The sequence below is a fragment of the Triturus cristatus genome, chromosome 11 (genome assembly GCF_964204655.1).
Source record: "Triturus cristatus chromosome 11, aTriCri1.1, whole genome shotgun sequence".
Lineage (NCBI taxonomy): Eukaryota > Metazoa > Chordata > Amphibia > Caudata > Salamandridae > Triturus > Triturus cristatus.
In genome coordinates, this window is record NC_140594.1 from 887,245,759 (window position 1) to 887,262,947 (window position 17,189).

The 17,189-nt window shown below is 41.2% G+C and overlaps 1 protein-coding gene across 1 annotated transcript in view; it reads right to left on the reverse strand.

Annotated features, from left to right (window-relative positions):
* KCNAB1 (potassium voltage-gated channel subfamily A regulatory beta subunit 1) overlaps positions 1-17,189 on the reverse strand; it is an 822,927-nt gene that overhangs the window by 344,391 nt on the left and 461,347 nt on the right. The window contains exon 3 of the mRNA XM_085634769.1: positions 13,360-13,397. Within this exon, the coding sequence (XP_085490895.1) occupies positions 13,360-13,397 (38 nt within the window). The remainder of the gene's footprint in view (positions 1-13,359; positions 13,398-17,189) is intronic.

Below are 17,189 nucleotides of genomic sequence, written 5' to 3' on the forward strand. Positions count from 1 at the left end.
TCTCTGGAGCATGCAGGAGGAGGCGACTGTGTTGACTCGTTGTTTCATGGTCAGATAGCTGTTGAGGATGATGCTGACGTTGCGTGCGTGAACTGTCAGTGCAGGTGTTGGTCGGTGTTCTGCTAGCCATCAGTTGTGGTTTAAAGCTGAGATCTTCTTCCAGAAGATCAGTACTTCTGTCTTGTTGGAGTTGAGTTTGAGGCAGCTGTTTCTCATCCATTTGGCTATGTTGGTCGTGGCTTTGCAGAAGTTGGCTTTTTGTGTTGGAGGGGTCCTCGGTGAGCAAGAAGATTAGTTGAGTGCCGTCAGATTATGTTGAGTCCGTGGAATCTGACAATGTCTGCAATTGGAGTCATGTAGATGTTGAACAGGGTGGGGCTGAGGGATGATCCTTGGGGTACACTGCATATGATGTCCTTGAGTGTTGTGGTGAAGGGAAGCAGAAGGATGCTCTGAGTGCATCCCGAGAGGAAAGAAGCAATCTAATCAGGGGTATTTTGCTGTATGCCAATGGTGTAGTCTGTCGAGGAGGGTGTGGTGGGACACAGTATCGAACGCAGCAGCGAGGTCGAGGAGGATCAGTGCTACCGTTTCTCCGTGGTCAAGGAGGGTTGTGATGTCATCTGTGGTGGCAATCAGCACAGACGCAGTGCTGGGGCTATCACTGAATCCTGATTGTTAGGTGCCCAGAAGGTGGTTTAGTTATAGGTATTCTGTGAACTGTTGGTTGATGGCTTTCTCAAGTACTTTGGCTCTGTAGGGGAGCAGGGAGATCGGTTGGTAATTTTTTAGGTGGCTGGTGTCGGCATAGTATAGTAGGCCCAACAGTGGGAAACACCTTGGACCTCATTTATGGGTATTTTAGCATAGGGATACACTGCAAGGCATCTTGCTTCACTGCCCTGCACCAAAGTGAAGGGGCAGGAATGCACCATATTTAAACAATACAATGTATTTCTGTCCTTTCTGCCTGCGCTGGTGCTGTATAGGCAACCTACCACCAATGTGGGCACCATTGCAACATGGATGCCTCCGCTACAGGCAGGATTGTTTTGTGCAGGAATTACAGTGTCAACACAGGTACTAACCATCACACTCCTAAAAGTGTGACAATTCTAACTATTCCAGGCCACCAAAGCTATAAGAATAGCTTTTGTGGCAGTTATTGATCATTTTAAATGTATATTGAATTAATAAACAACTGTTGTTGTGCCCGTCTCTAAATTAAATGAACAGCGTCCCCATTTGGCAGACTCTTATATGTGCCAGGTTCACAATTAAGTGCTGGTGCTGAGCACTGGAAACCACCGGCTCAAATTAAACACTGCTTAAATGGGCAGAGTTCTGATACCATGCTTGAATACAGTCTGCAATTAAACTCTCCTGCATCTACCTCCCTTTCCCATCTTCATCACCATGTTGGTGGCAGCTCCCTCATTTCATCAATACATTATATTATACGTGGAAATTGTGGTTCAAATGACTAACAGTGATTGGTTTTAGACCAAATTCTTTTATTTTTCCTTTCAGTTTATGAATTATTTCTCTGATGCAGCAAATAGGCTGAAGTGTGTTAAAAGCAAAAGTCATTAAGGCGTGTACAGGGAAATATCTGTCTCCTGTCATAAAATGGTGGAGCGAGATGGTCCTACTGCTGCCTCAAAGTGAGGCTCTAAAACGACACTAGGTCTCTTCCATTTCTCGGTAGGGTTGGGGGTACCGGGGAAAGCAATACACTATCACCTGGGAAGTAGCCTAAGCAAGAAATAGTTCTGCTCGATGATTGAATTTGACGATCTCCGAATAGCACCTAGGGTTTAGATATCAGATGTAATTTGTAACCTGGATCTGTAATCCCTGACAACGTCAACAGTTGTGGGTCGTGTCCCTGTGGATTTGACTGACACCAGCTGCTTTGTGAATGTATGAAATCTGCCTCAGAAAAAGGCGCATCAAGAAACCTTGCTCACACTGAATATGTTTTATGACTCTATTAAATTTACCCTAAGGTGAGACAAGTAACTCTGTAATTAAAATGACGCCTGCAAGGAATGGTTGTGGTTTCTATGCCTGCTGCACGTATTTAAATGTCACACTGTATTAGGTACCATGGGCTCAAGTCTGTCAAAAGACAGAAATGTAATACATTGGAGGTAACAGTGATTACCGTTGACATAAATCACTCACTTGGTTTGTTCGGCAGCAGACATTTAATCAGCCAAACAAATTCATGGTTTCATTCTATGTTTATGTAGCAGCTGTAGCTGGCATTCAATCACCTGTCCAGAAGAAACATTTCAGCAGTATTAAATGAATTTAAACAAATTATTACTAATATGGTGCTTACAGCGTCTGCCAGTCCAGGATGGTCATGTGTACTTTTTGATAGAATGCTTTGGTAGAAACCGAGAGGCATATTTACAAGGAGTTAACGCCACCAGAACATCACTTTTTCCGACGTTCTGGTGGCATTACATCCTTTACCTTATTTACAAGGCGGCTTAAAGCCACTTAACATGGCTTATAACCACCTAGTAAATAATGCCCATATTCAAGCAGCACTTAGCGTGAAATGGGTGTTCAATGGATTTAGCAGTGGGCGTTCTACCGCAACACTCATTGCTTTTTGACACTGCCTATTTACAAGGTATGGGGCCGCACTAAAATAAGACCAGAAAATACCTGGTCTTAAACAGGTGATATGAGGAGAAATGTTATATTTCTCCTAGTATATTGCTCTTCCCACATTTGCTGCATTCTGCAGCACACATGGATAGAGCAAGTCGCCTGTTAGGATTGTTTATGTCCCTGCAGCATAGGCACCCTAGCAAAATGGCGCTAGGGTGCCTGCGCTAGCGCAGGGCAGCTTTTTTAGCACCAGCACTAGGGGAAATACAGGGGTGCGCCATATTTTTGTAATTATGCCGCATCCTTGCATTTTAAAACTGTCAGAGCTCGGCGTTACCAATCTTGGAGTAACACTGCGCTCCGCTAGTTTATTATAAATATGCACCTGAGTTTCTTAAAACTGTTAAACCTGAGACAGATCAAATTAAAAGTATGAAGTAAGTAGCAACCTATAAAAATGTGGGGCTTATTTTAAATTTGAATAATGAATGCATGTCATGATAATACACAAGACAACAAGGAGGCCACATGACTCGAAGCCCCAGGGACAGTCCGGTTCTGATCTGGACTCAGTCACAAACATGGCAGATATCCCATCCAACTTATTACAAGTGCACTAAATCCTATGGCACTTCTAATAATGTGGAGGTAATATCTGCCACGTTTGTGACAGAGTAACCTGTCCGATAAACTCTGTTTGTTGCCCTTGGCTTTTAAGGGCTAATTCAATTTTGTAGCTATTTTCTTATACCATTTCAACTGACTAACTTGGTCTAGTATAATCGTGGGACCTTTCCACTTTTGATGGGTTATCCTCAAACGTTTTGCTTTCCTCCTTTATTTTTCTGACCTTGTTGTTGCTGATTTTAGAACACTGGCCCCTTTACCACTACTAACCAGTGCTAAAGTGCATATGGTCTCTGTCTAAATTGTATTGGTGATTGGTTTATCAATGATTGGCATATTTGATTTACTAGTAAGTCCCCAGTAAAGTGCACAGTGCCTGTAAATCGAATGCTACTAGTGGACCTGCAGCACTGATTACGCCACCCACATGAGTAGCCCTGCGGTGTCTATGAGTGCAGTTTTAAACTGCCTTGTCGACCTGGCAAGGGCACCTACTTGCCAGGTCCAAACCTTACCCTTTACTACATGTAAGTTACCCCTAAGGTAGGCCCAAGGCAGCCCCATGAGCGCCGGAAGCGCGCTAAAGGCAAGCCCGTCTTCGCCCGTCCGCGACCGATCGGGGCTCGGGGCCATACCCCCTGGCTCTCTTGCCCCCTTGGATCCTACGGTAACTCACAGACGGGAGCTACATTATACTAAACCCGAACTACTATCCTTATGCCCGACACTCACACATAGCTGCTACCACATCTCACAAGCGGACTCTTTACCCTCCGTCTGCGGAGCCTGCAATCATACCTTCCAACCCCTGAAGAAGGAACAGAAGGCGACGGCTAAGTTACAAATGCTGTTACTAAATTGCAGATCCCTTAAAAGACACAAATTAGAGATACACGATCTATTGACGGAGAGCTGTCCTGATGTTCTATTTCTCACCGAGACGTGGCTAGACGAAACGTCGTCACCCGAATCTCTCGAAGCCACCCCTCCAGGCTACCGCCTACTCAGATTAGACAGACAGGAACAGAGGGGTGGGGGGCTAGCCCTATTCTATAAAACTAACGTAGAATGCACCCTATTGAAGGCTTCGCTACCTAACAGCGAGAGCGGTTTCTTCACAATAAAAGCTGGACCAAAAAACATTATCAACGGTCTACTCCTATATCGCCCACCCGGAGGGTCTGCCCAGTTCGGCGACCAACTCATAGAACTAATTACTCAACCGGCACTTCGTTACAAAAAATTTCTCATTTTAGGTGACCTTAACCTCCACTTTGATAGCGCTGATTGTAGGGAGGCACTAGACGTGGCAGACGCACTGAAAGCCCTAGAGCTTAACCTACAATCCAAATCCCCTACGCACCAATTAGGCCATCTTCTCGACCCCATCTTTGCCAATTGGGAAGGTGTTAAAGTCTCCCCCCCGATTAGAATTATTTGGTCAGATCATTTCATCATTCCGTTTGAAACTGAATGCACTTCCTTAGAATTCAGATCTAATAAACCTCTACCCCTGAAATGCAGAAACTGGAAAAAATTTAATCAGGAGACATTTAAACTTGCCCTTCTTGAAAAATCCCCACCCCCTAGCAACACCTTACAAAAGGCCTAGGATAGCTACGAAAGTTGGGTGTCCAACGCGTTAGACACGGTAGCACCCTGGACACACAAGCCGCCCGCAAGACACACCAAAACTGCCCCCTGGTTCTCCGCGGAACTCAAAATAGCCAAAGTCAAATGCAAAAACCTGGAAAGACAATGGAGGAAAAATTACAACCAAAATAATAAGTCACTTTACAGAACCGAACTCAATAAATATCACAAACTTATAAGAATAGTGAAAGGCGCCCACTTCAAAGGTAGAATAGAATCCGCCGACAACCCTGCCAGAGAACTTTTCACTATCTATAAAGAGCTTACGGTTCCAACCAGACTCGAAGTGCAAGACACCTATTCCAGCGAGTTATGTGACTCTATAGCTGACTATTTCGTTGGCAAGGTTGACAAAATCCATGCTACTTTTACAGACAATATCGATCCCTCTAGCATACTTGTGGAAGTCAGAGACAACCCCACCACTAAACCTTGCCTAACATGCTTCAAAGTACCTGAGAGACAGGAACTGCTGAAGATTGCTTACAGCATACAATCTGGCTCCCCCTGTGACGTTTGCCCCCCCAAACGCTGTAAAGGAGTCTTGGAAAGTATGATTGACCAGATTGCTCATATCACCACCCTCTCTTTCCAAGAATGCCATGTGCTTGATGCATGGAAAATAGCCCAGGTTATCCCTCTGAAAAAAAATTTCAGCATAGATACTTTTTACAGAGTTTCCGACTAAATTATATTCCACTTATGTCAGGATATCCCCTTAATCTTACTCTATCGATACCCTCTCACTATGCCCATGTGATCACCATTCTCCCCAGAATGATTTGCATATTGTCTTTTTTTGTAAGTTGTATCTGAATGAAACGAAAAGATACATCCTCCCACTTATTTGGAAATTAAATATTAGACAAGGTCGGCCAGCACTTTATTACCTCCAGCAATTATTGGATCCCCTGGTATGTTTTTGTTTGGCCTCGTTCTTCTTAGCTGCTATCAAGACAAGAACTTGAAATCACTAGTGTGAATTGTATAAGTAAAATAAGGGTCAATCAATTAATTTTTGTTTTTACATTAATGAGCTTCTTTTATTGATTGTGCTTTTTTTGTAATCTTCCTTTTAATTGTATTTCACGTATAATGTAACCACTTCTCCATTTCTCATGTTTGACTCCTGCTACTATCTACTGTCTTTTAACTTTGTCCTTTCCTGTCCACCGGTATTGCTCACAGCACGTCAGGTGGTAAGGGGAGGTGGCTATATAAGAGCCTCCCCTACCTGACAAAGGTGCTTGGCTTTACTGTTCCAGCTTGTCAACCCCGGGAGGATGCAGGTGCGTGCCTCTTTTTCCTGATATCCTAGAATCATTCCGGAGAGGGTGCAGAGAGTGGCCCTCAGCACGGTAGGAGCCGCAAGCGTTCCCTATCGCGGCAGGAGCCACAAGTTTTCCTTTATCGCAGCAGGAGCTGCAAATGTTCTTCAACGCAGCTGGAGCTGCGTAAAGCCTCTTGTAAGCGGCAGGAGCCGCCTAAACATTTCCCGTGCGGCGGAAGCCGCAAATAACGTCCTAAACGGCCGGAGCCGCCAGTATCTTTTCCCGAATGCGGTAGAAGCTGTAAGTCAATTACGATCGCGGCAGGAACCGCCTAAACATTTCCCGGTGCGGCGGAAGCCACAAACAATGTCCTAATCATCCGGAGCAGCCAGTATCTTTTTCTGAATGCGGTAGAAGTCGCTAATCAATTACAATCGCGGCAGGAGCCACTTGCCAATTTCCACAGAGGCAGGAGCCGCTAGAACTATTCCTTAACACGGCAGAAGCCGCTTATCAATTGCCGCCTAAACTCTTCGTTAACACGGCAGGGGCCACAAGTGTTTTCCCTGACCTCAGCACCGCCTCCAACGTGAATACGGGATATTCTTTTGCTTCTGTTCCTGAGGGCTGGAAAGAGCACCTTGAGGAGTTGCCAGAGCTTTGTTCCGCATAACTGTGTGATTTGGAGTACTTTTCCCTTCCCTAATACCCTACCATCCCTTCTGTGCAGTTCCCATCAAGAATACTTAGACCCTCCGGACCGAATTCCTCTCTGTTCCCCTGGATTGTGTTATACGTTGCTATACTAAGTCACCATGGTGAGTGTATGTTCCTTTTCTTCTTCCTTTTTTGGATAGTAACCTTGACTCAAGTGTATGTCTCGCACCTTTTTGGTCCTCACCTTTAAAGTCCGTCTATCTTTTCTGTCTTGCAGACCTAAGACTGTTCTTACCTTCTCTGGGACCACCCTACAGACGCTGTCTGTGTCCCTTCCACCTGATCACATCCCGATCTGACTTCATGTCCAGTACATTCCTTCACTCCCAGCCCACCAGGGGTGGTGTGTTTATCTTCCCTTTTCCCTTGGGACCAATCGCCCATACTGTAGTAGTCTGGGTGGAGGATTGGTCCAGAGGTGAGAGGGGTGGCTCTCTTTGTTCCTGTGGTTCCTGGTATTCAGGTGAGTGGGGGTTGTGACATATCTGAGCTTTTATAGACGTCTCTTTTATCTTGTTATGCTTTTTTTAATAATCTGGAATGTACATTTTGTAGAATACTTTTTAATGCCGTTGTTCTTTCAGCGAAATAAAGTTATTTTGATGGTGATGACTGGACAGTTTTGCTTCCAAGCAATTGAGCCTCAATAAGAGCATCATCTATGCCACCTCCACTGAGAACTTCCTGCACACTGCAATGCAATTTTTGTCATGTGGAAAATGCCCATCATTGGATAAAGATCATCAAATTCGAATGGATTGCTCATAAAAATGTCAGCTACAATACGGAAAACACCTTAATCGCAGAAAATTGGCAGGATAGGCAAGTCTTCAAGCTGAGCACGCACATTTTGGAAAGTTTTTAGAGCTGTGTATACTGTTGCGTAGTTTGTGACTGTAGATTGTATTACTAATACAAATCCAATGTTCTACAGTGGGACGGTATTCTGGGAGAGCAGAACAAGAATTCCAGCCCACGGAGAAACTAGCTTTTCTTCCTACTTCATTCTGTACTGAAATAAGCGATATGATAAATTCAGGTAAATCAGCTTTGTGGACTGCAGAATCAGGTAGAAGATCCATGTTCTCAGCCACTTTGAAACTTTCTGGGACATGTTGATGGCTTGTAGTGATTTTGCACATGTTGGCAAGGCAGTTGTGTTTTAAGTTTGCAGCTTCATTTGACAATGCCTACAGCTGACACAGTTTTCCTGCAGCTACTTGATTTGAACAGTCTTGAAAAAACACCCTGGCAGTATGATGTGTGCTGGATATTCCACACAAAGAAAAGCTATCTTCAAAATCAAAATTATCAAGAACAGCAATTGTAAATCCTTTTGTGGTAAAGTGACTTGGAAGTGGTGTGCTGGTGGATTCACAAGATTTTACAGCATGAGCTGTTAACAAGTTCCTGCTCTATACTATGTCATTAGGACTTGTTGATACACCAATCCTATTCATTGAAGTGATTAGCTCTCTACTTTTGCCTTTGTCATAGATTGCCTGGTGAGTCACCAAGTCTAGTGGAGTTTTCTTTTTGCAGTGATGTAATTCATAAAACATGATTTGGAAAAGACAGTACATTTGCACAGCATAAGCCTGTCGGTCGGTTCATGGTATTGTCTTCCACTTCTTTGCTTATATCTTCAAAGCCATCATCGATGTTGTAGGCTTCTGTTCTGAACTCAAGAACGTTAGTTTGTAACAGTTTTGCTCTTCTGATATTAAACAATGATGTAAAAAATGTTAAGACAACATCAGGCATTCTTGTCGACTCCCATTATGTGCGGACCTCTGAGGCATCACAAAATTTGTCATTAAGTCCAAAATCTAAATCTATATTTCTGACTAGCTATATGATCCTTACACAAATCACTTCTGCTGATTTTTCTCAGGCTCTATTACAATTGTTTTTTACAACTGTTTATCTGTCTCCAGACACGAGCCGGACAGCGTCATAGCCCAATCAATTTCTCTTGATCGGGCGCTCGTGCCTCTCCCTTCCAGTGAAGCTCATCAAAGTGTGAACGCTCCACCTCAATTTCCTAAATGACTGGCTGGTAGGCAGTGGCATGTACATAATTATTATTGGAGAAGGACAATTAAGTTCCAAAGGGCTGACTTAGATATCAAAGTAGGGATGGTACACATTTGCACAAACGACTGCTTTAATTTGTCCCATCACAAGAAACCACCAAACCTGCCTCGAAGAACTTAACGGCATAGCTGCTAATATGAATACAAATGTATCAGATTAATTTGCATTTTCATACATTTCCAGGCATTTTATTTTAAATGTTGCAGAAGTCACAAAATTGTATACATGTTAAAGTTATAACCCTCAGCATGCTTTTATATCTTTACATCTATTGGTATTGTAGTGTCTTTTTAAGTGGGGCTTCTCTTAGTATATGCTGTAATTCTCTGGGTTTTCACTCTTTCAGCTGATTTAAAGAACGATCTAAGGTATATGTGATTTTTAGATAATTATGTATTTTATCATTTTTACTTAATTTTACAATATACATTTCTTGCCTCTTGACCTGACTTGCTAGTACTAGATTGAAACACAATATGAGAAAGCACAATATATGTCAGGATCTCAATGACTGTCTCAATCATTCTCTCTGTAATTGTGGATATTAGTGACAGCTACACTATAAGGTACATGTGTACTGCTTGATACATAGGGTCTCTAAAACCAGTTCTTGTTTTAATTCATAAAACAAAGAATTCCCTCTCTGCTTAAGGGATATTGCACAATCATGCTTTTTCAGTACCCATAGTCCCTCAGTGATACTGTGAAATTGAGCAGGCAGCACTGGGGTCTTCAAAATGTAAACTGAACAGTAAACAGCCTATTCACATACAACATACAACACCCATGTATTACTTCATAAATACAAACCATAAATTGGGTATTCAAACCCATAGCAACACTTGATGTATAATTGTTGCATCCTTTCTTGAGACTGCTAGGGTTCTTCTTTCAGTTTTCAACATTCTCAACAAGCATGGCTCTAAAGGAGTGAGTGAGTGACTAAGTAACTGACTGGGGGAGTGTGAGTGCAACCATTTGTATACTCTAATGAGATACATCATGTATAAGTGCAGACCCTCTATTAAGGAGTTATTGCACACAAGAGGAGGCATTAATTATCTAAAAACTGGAAATGCAATCTATGTTAGCGGTGCCTTGACAGGGAACCCTTTTTCATCCATTAAGGAGAAGCTAAAAGCAGAAAAGCTGCCTTTGCAATCTCCTGGTTCTTTCAGCTGTCAAACACTTTTTGGGGGCTGACAGAGCACCTTTATGCCCATTTCCAAGGGTCCAGGACTGGAATGGCACCACCTGGGGGCTTAGGACTTACAGCAGGCAGAGTCCAGGTGCAGTGTTCAGGGTGGTTGGAGTCTTTTCTGTCCTTGAGACTCTGATCAGGAAGCCAGCTAACTAACCCTTGGAGTCATTTTTGTGGTCCTGGGTTCAAGATGCAGTTCCAGTGCTTCTTATTCAGGCAGCAGGATATCAGGGTAGTAGAGTAGCAGTCCTTCTTACACAAGAGCAGCACAGCAGTCCTTCTTATGAGTCTTCCACAGGTCCAGATGGTCACTGAAGAGTTGGGTCTGAAAATCTACTATTTTTACCTGGAGCCCACTATGAAGTGGGAGAAGCTTCTTGAGTCCTCCCCCTAGAGAGATGTCTCAAATGTCCCATGAAGAACAGGGCCAAGAATGATTTCCATATGGCTGAATTGAAAACTGAGGTGGCATGGTGGGCGAAGACCGATGGATTGGGATGCAGCAGAGCGATTGCCAGTGGCTTAGATTAATTCAAGCATTCCGTACATCACCTTGTTGTTTTTGCATTTGATGCCCTAAGTGCACCGAGTATACCCATACATGGGTCCCAGATTCACTGTGCCACTGGAACCAAGCTATACTTGGCTGAAGAATCCATAATAAGAGCGAAACCGGTCTTGGGTTGCTTGCATTCCGGTTCAGGGAGGACTTGGCCTGGCATTTTGGGCTGGACTGTTCTCATGAGGAACATGGTCATGACTAATTTACTATGGGCTGGGTCCAAACTGAGGTGGCATGGAGGGCGAACAAGATGGATTGGGATGTGGCCTGTGAGATTGCCAGTGGCTGAGATTAGTTCAATCCTTCCATCCATCACCTCATTGTTTTTGCATTTACATTTCTAAAAGTGTCATTTTCAGAATTGTGACTTAAAATGTAACTTTAACATTAAAAAGTGATTTAAAGTACAATTCTTTAGACACCAAACTCGACATCCTACTTGCTCACAACTGAAAGATATAAGTAAGTTTAATAACGTAACCCAATCTTATCCAATGGGAGAGGTAGGTCTTGTGGTACTGGAAAACGAATTTAAGAGTTTTTCATTACCAGGACAAGTAAAAGTTAAAAGTACAGGTCCAACTTTTTAAATACACTGCACCCTGCCCTATGGACTGCTTAGGTCCTACCCTAGGGGTGATTTATATGTATTAAAAAGGAAGGTTTAGGCCTGCAAAAGGTTTATTTTGCCATGTTGAATTGGCAGTTTAAAACTGCACATACGGGCTGCAATTACAGGCCTGGGACATGTTTAAAATGCTAATTAAGTGGGTGGCACAGGGAGTGCTGCAGGCCCACTAGTAGCATTTAATTTTCATTGCCTGGGTATATATAGCACCTGCTTCACTAGAAACGTACAAGTAAATTAAATGTGCCAATTGGGTATAAGCCAGTGTTACCAGGTTTTAGGGAGAGAGCACAAGCACTATAGCATTGGTTAACAGTGGCAAAATGTGCAGAGTCCTAAGGCCAGCAAAAAAGAAGTCAGCAAAAATAGGAGGCTTGTAGACTAAAAGTTGGAGAAAACCATGCCAGGGATGTCAGGTCCAGGCACAAGACAACAATACAATTAGTGGAATAACCAGCTCCCTTGGTGCTTCTGTATAGATTGAGATCTCAATTTGAATAAGAAAATCAAGAAAATGCTCGAATTTATCACAATGCATCCATAAAACATCCTGTTTTTCCTCATTACACAAACCAGAAGCCCTGTAATCCAATCAAACATTCTTACTGAGCTCCTTATGAAAACTCTTTGTTGAGAGTATGTCTTGATTAAGCTGTCACTGACTTACCACCCATAAGGGCATCATTGGCAATAAGCCTTTACATGAGAAGGACCTACCCAAGACACCAGGCAGTTTGCAGCTTACTTTTAGACACGATCTCTTCAAGCTACCACACATGCTCAAGAATGCTCAACTGGATAGGGGAGCAAACTTGGAGCCTGCTCTGGAAAACAGTGAGACTCCCTCCTGTCGAGCTATGATGAGAGCCGGATCTGGCCCATTTACAGATGCACTGAAAGAAAACCTATCAGGCAACTGCTGGTATCGTTTCTCCCGTTGGGCCTGGCTCCTGTTGGTTGTTGATTTTCAGAATACATTCAGTCTCTCGTTAAATATGCTCTGCGACTTCCCTTAGTAGGTGCATGAAGTAGTGTGAAGTCTACAAAAAGCTAATAAGGTAACAACATACTTTAACATAATGTAAAGTAAAAAGATATAGCAAAAAATAAGGTACTTTTCTGTTTATGGTATTTACAATTACTATTATCAAGGGTATTATTATCAACCTACATTATAATCATCATCATTATAATATCATATAATATATTAAACTATAATATAATATAATATAATATAATATAATATAATATAATATAATATAATATAATATAATATAATATAATTTGGGCTCCCGGTTTTATGGTATATATTTTTTAACATTTCCGTCTGTATTTATCCCTATTTATTTTTGGGCCGTCTTATTGGTATTTATCCATATTTATTTTTTGTTTTGAAAATAAATGGAGTCATAAAATTGTATATATCCACATTTATTTTACTCTTAGACTGCACTCATATGTGGATGCTTGTCGCATTTTAGCAAAGTAGGCAGCCACATATAACAAAACACTACACCCACAGGTACATATTAGAGTTAAACTGCAAATATACATTAGCTTATGCCTGTATTTAAGGAAACTTGAGCCTGTTTTGTAACTTCAATGCTGAGCTGTTGCCTGGTGTTCATGAAATACAGCATGGGGAGTCTCTCATAAGAAGCACAATTTTCAGTATTTTTCCACTTTTAAAACTAAATATAGACAGGAAACACATTGTTTTCTGTCTAAATTTATCAGTAAAAAGGAAAAAACTGGGAGCCCTAATATAATATAATATAATATAATATAATATAATATAATATAATATAATATAATATAATATAGAATAGTATAGTATAATATAATATAATATAATATCCACACAAAAAAGCCAACAATGGATGGAGCCTATCAAAAATATAACAAAATATATACATTATGTTCTTCATGTATACAGTAAAGCATTTACATGCTCATAAAAAGCTACATTTCTTACCTCATCCGAAATTTGACCTCCAAATGTGACCCAAGTCCCTGTAAGGAATATAATCATACATTAATAATGCTAGTTTACTCACGCTGCACACATTATGAATTCTTCTTCATCATTACCGATGATCTAGACTTAAAAAAGAGCAGTGATGAAAAATTGCAATCATTAAACCTGTCAAAGTAAGAAACCACTTTGATAAATCTTTATTGATTGTCTTTTTCATTATTTTAAATCGGGTACCGTGCATGCAAGCATACAATTGTTTCTGCTATTCAAGCAGAGACTAAGCCAGTTAAAATATAACATTTGTTCCCATCCTTCTTGCCTCTCCTAATTAGTCAAACCTGAAACAGTTTTTTTCGTTTGACCAACAAATGGAACGTCACCTATGCTGAAAACTCGTGTCACACTGACAAACAGTACTCAGCTTGACGACTTGACCCCATTTGTACTACTCTTCAATAACATTCACGGGCTGGACAAAAACAAAAATGAGCATCCGCTCATGGCACATTCACATTTTATTTTCCTATTTCTTCAGTTTTAATAGTTACCAGCATTGTAGAGAATCAAACTAGGAACACTGAGAAAAGAGTGAGGTAACAGGAATGGTGGTCAGTTTAGGATTTAATTAAGTATTTTGTTTATACGTACAGAAGGCCATATTTCTATTTTCAGAGCAATGGCTGTTTTAATGGAAAATAGAACAACTGTAAGATAATAGTTTCAAGGACATGGCTTCATTCAATTACAAATCCTTAACATAATATGCTGACCCTTCTGGAACAATCATCTTAGGCATTTCTAAAATAAGATGCAAAACTCCCACCTTAGCAAAAAATTGAGATTTGGTAGGTCCAATCTCCTACTGATATCTAGTATGAAAACACAACTGTTTGGTATGTGTTGAAATGTGCCATATGGAATGTCTTCTCCTCCGGAAATCTTGCAGGAGATGAATGCTAATCCTTTTTCCAAAGGGCTTTCTGTTGCATGATAGGTAACTGTCCCCTTTGTTATAATTAGGCCATCCTCTTTCAGGTTTAAACCTATTATACCTGATACAACCACACAGAAAGGGAAACAGCCCTCATCGATGTAAACCTATAAACACTGATAAGCACCCGCACAACCACAAATTAAAATGGCATTAAAAAAAGGGAAGTGAGAGAGAATGAGCCATATTTATTTATTTCTGAAGGGGCTAACACAAAGTAACTTTGTCATACATGGTAGCAGGAAGAATGGTTGGTCTAAGATTATTCTACTTGAGTTTTTAGGAATGCCATGAAAACACTTACACCTGATCTCATATTAAATCGCATTAGAGGTTTAGGCAGTGTTTAATTCTTTCACTTTTTGGTGAAATGGCTGGCTCATAAGCATTTTTGCCAATATGTACAATGACATTTATCCACCGAGGCATACTAGATAAACCATTTGATATATCAGCCCTTTTTCTAACAAATAAGTATTGACAATAGGTCACTAAGGAGTAGATAAATGACTCCTAACTGTATCCAGGTATTTGTTTATTAAAACATTTGAATGTAACACAATTACTTTTTCATTCCATTAATAGTCCTGTGAATGAGACTGGATCCTGTCACAGTGAGTGTTAGAGGTAATGAGATGTGAAACATGGCCCTTTAAATTATGTATGTGCTTTACAACAGTCACTGTTAAAAACATGCTTTGCCCACACTGGAAAAATACAATTTTCAGTCTATTGTTGGGGGTGGAGAAGTTAGGCAGCTGAATAAATACTGATATGCACTGACTTCAAAAGGTTTGGAAATCACTGAGAAAACTCCACTGAAATCCACCCAAAAATTAACACTGAAAACAGGGCATCCTAGTTATGATCCACCCCAATCCTTTGGGTGTAATGAAGCTCAGCTCTATGATGTACATTCTGATCTGCCTGCACGCACTGCCCACCCAATTATGGTAGAGCCAACACGTTGTAACTTAAGTTGTTTCCCAATCCCTGAGCGCTAAACACCACTGACAGTGTAAATTACTTCTGTGTTTGTCTCCTGAAAAAGGAGAATGGATTTGTCTCTTCAGCACCAATGTTGGACGCCCTTGCCCCTGGTTAAAGGAGAAATGGATGATCAAGTATTATATTTAAGATGCAACTTTGTGCAATGAAAGGTGTTGGCTAGGTAAGATGCCAGATGATATTGTGCAGACACAGAGTTGTAAGATACTGTATCAGAATCAATGACAACCTACATTAAAGGCCTCTTCTAGTAACTTTTAGGGGCTCTGCAGGCATCTGATGTCCTTTCAAAGTCAAATGACTTCATGACAATCACCACATGCCACTCTTAGGCCTCAACGTGAAAAGATTCCATTTAAGAAATCGTAAATTGCAATAAATAATGATTCGCAATTGGTGATTCCTTAAATAGACTTTACAAAATGGATTTGTTAGAAGATGCTGTCAATTGTGCATCGTTCAAACAAATCTATTGGCATTTAGAGAACTGAACTATGTATTAATAGGTTGATTCTCAAAATACCGATTCGTGGTGGATCACAATTTGACCTCTCTCTTTAAAATGCATGAGATAGATTGTACATTGAGTACCACAAAGATTGGCAGCAGTGACAGGTATGATGGCCTGCTGAGGTCAGCTGACCACCATAACTGTAATAAAGCAATCTTTTTCTTTAAATGCAGCCTATTTTCCTTAAAGGAAAATGGGATGAATTTAAAAAAAATGACACAAACCTTTTAATGAGCAGGCAGTGATCTCATGGTTCACAGCCTGCTCATAAACAAACATTTGTAATGCAATAGGTCTCAGATTTATGAAAGTTTGAGCTATTAGCATTGTAAATGACAATGACAATAGCTTAAACTCTCACAAATGCGAGACTTATTGCATTGCAAATGCTATTTTTGGAAAAGATCCCCATGGCACACTTTCATGTTAAAGGCAGCCACGCCCCTTTCTTCAGACGAGCCGTGTCTAAAGAAAGGGCCGTGGCCGCCATTAATGTGAAAGCTATGTATGGGGCGCTTGTACACCAAAAACGGAATAGTAAGAAGAAAAAAAACACAACGCTGCGTTTGGATCGCAAACAAACTAATGGCACGGCCACCATTGGATTAGTGTGGCGTGCTGTGCTAGGAAAAAAAATAAAGTTTTGGGGGAGAGCGTGTCCTGCCTGCAACAACAGGCAGGATCAAACCATTTATTCAAATAGTGCTCGGAGGCTGTAATTAAAGCCTACCGAGCAACAACACATGAACCAGGGGTTGTCCTGATAAGAGGTTACAAAATGAGACAAGGCGGTACTAAGGAGCGGATATTAAGCCTATTGACCAATAAAAAGCCAACGTTTTTAAAGGAAAATGGCACAAGCCAATGAAAAATATGGGTGGAGAGTGGGCGGAACTTCAAGTCCATACCACAATACAGTATGCCCCGCAGACCAGCGCATGCGCTGCAAGTCTGGACCTAAAATTGTGGTTGTGAACATTAACGGGGAAAGAGTTTATTGAGGACCCCTTTCCGTTTGGGAATGGCTTACCACCTCCTTTGAGGAGGTGGGAAAATATTAATGTTTAGCAACTTGATTTTGGCCGCAAAACATAAATATATGCCTAAAGGAATCGGTATTTGGAAGGGTCACCCTTACCACACCCCTTCCAAATACCGATTCGGTTTCTATTCCCGAATTAGCAATTCAGCAGTATTCGGTAACATATTATTGAAACACTAATTGGGTTTGGTTCATTTAAAAACTCAATTTTGCGATCGGAAAGGCTCTGATTGTGGAAATCGGAGCCTTACTGAATGTAAAAAGGCATGCTACAT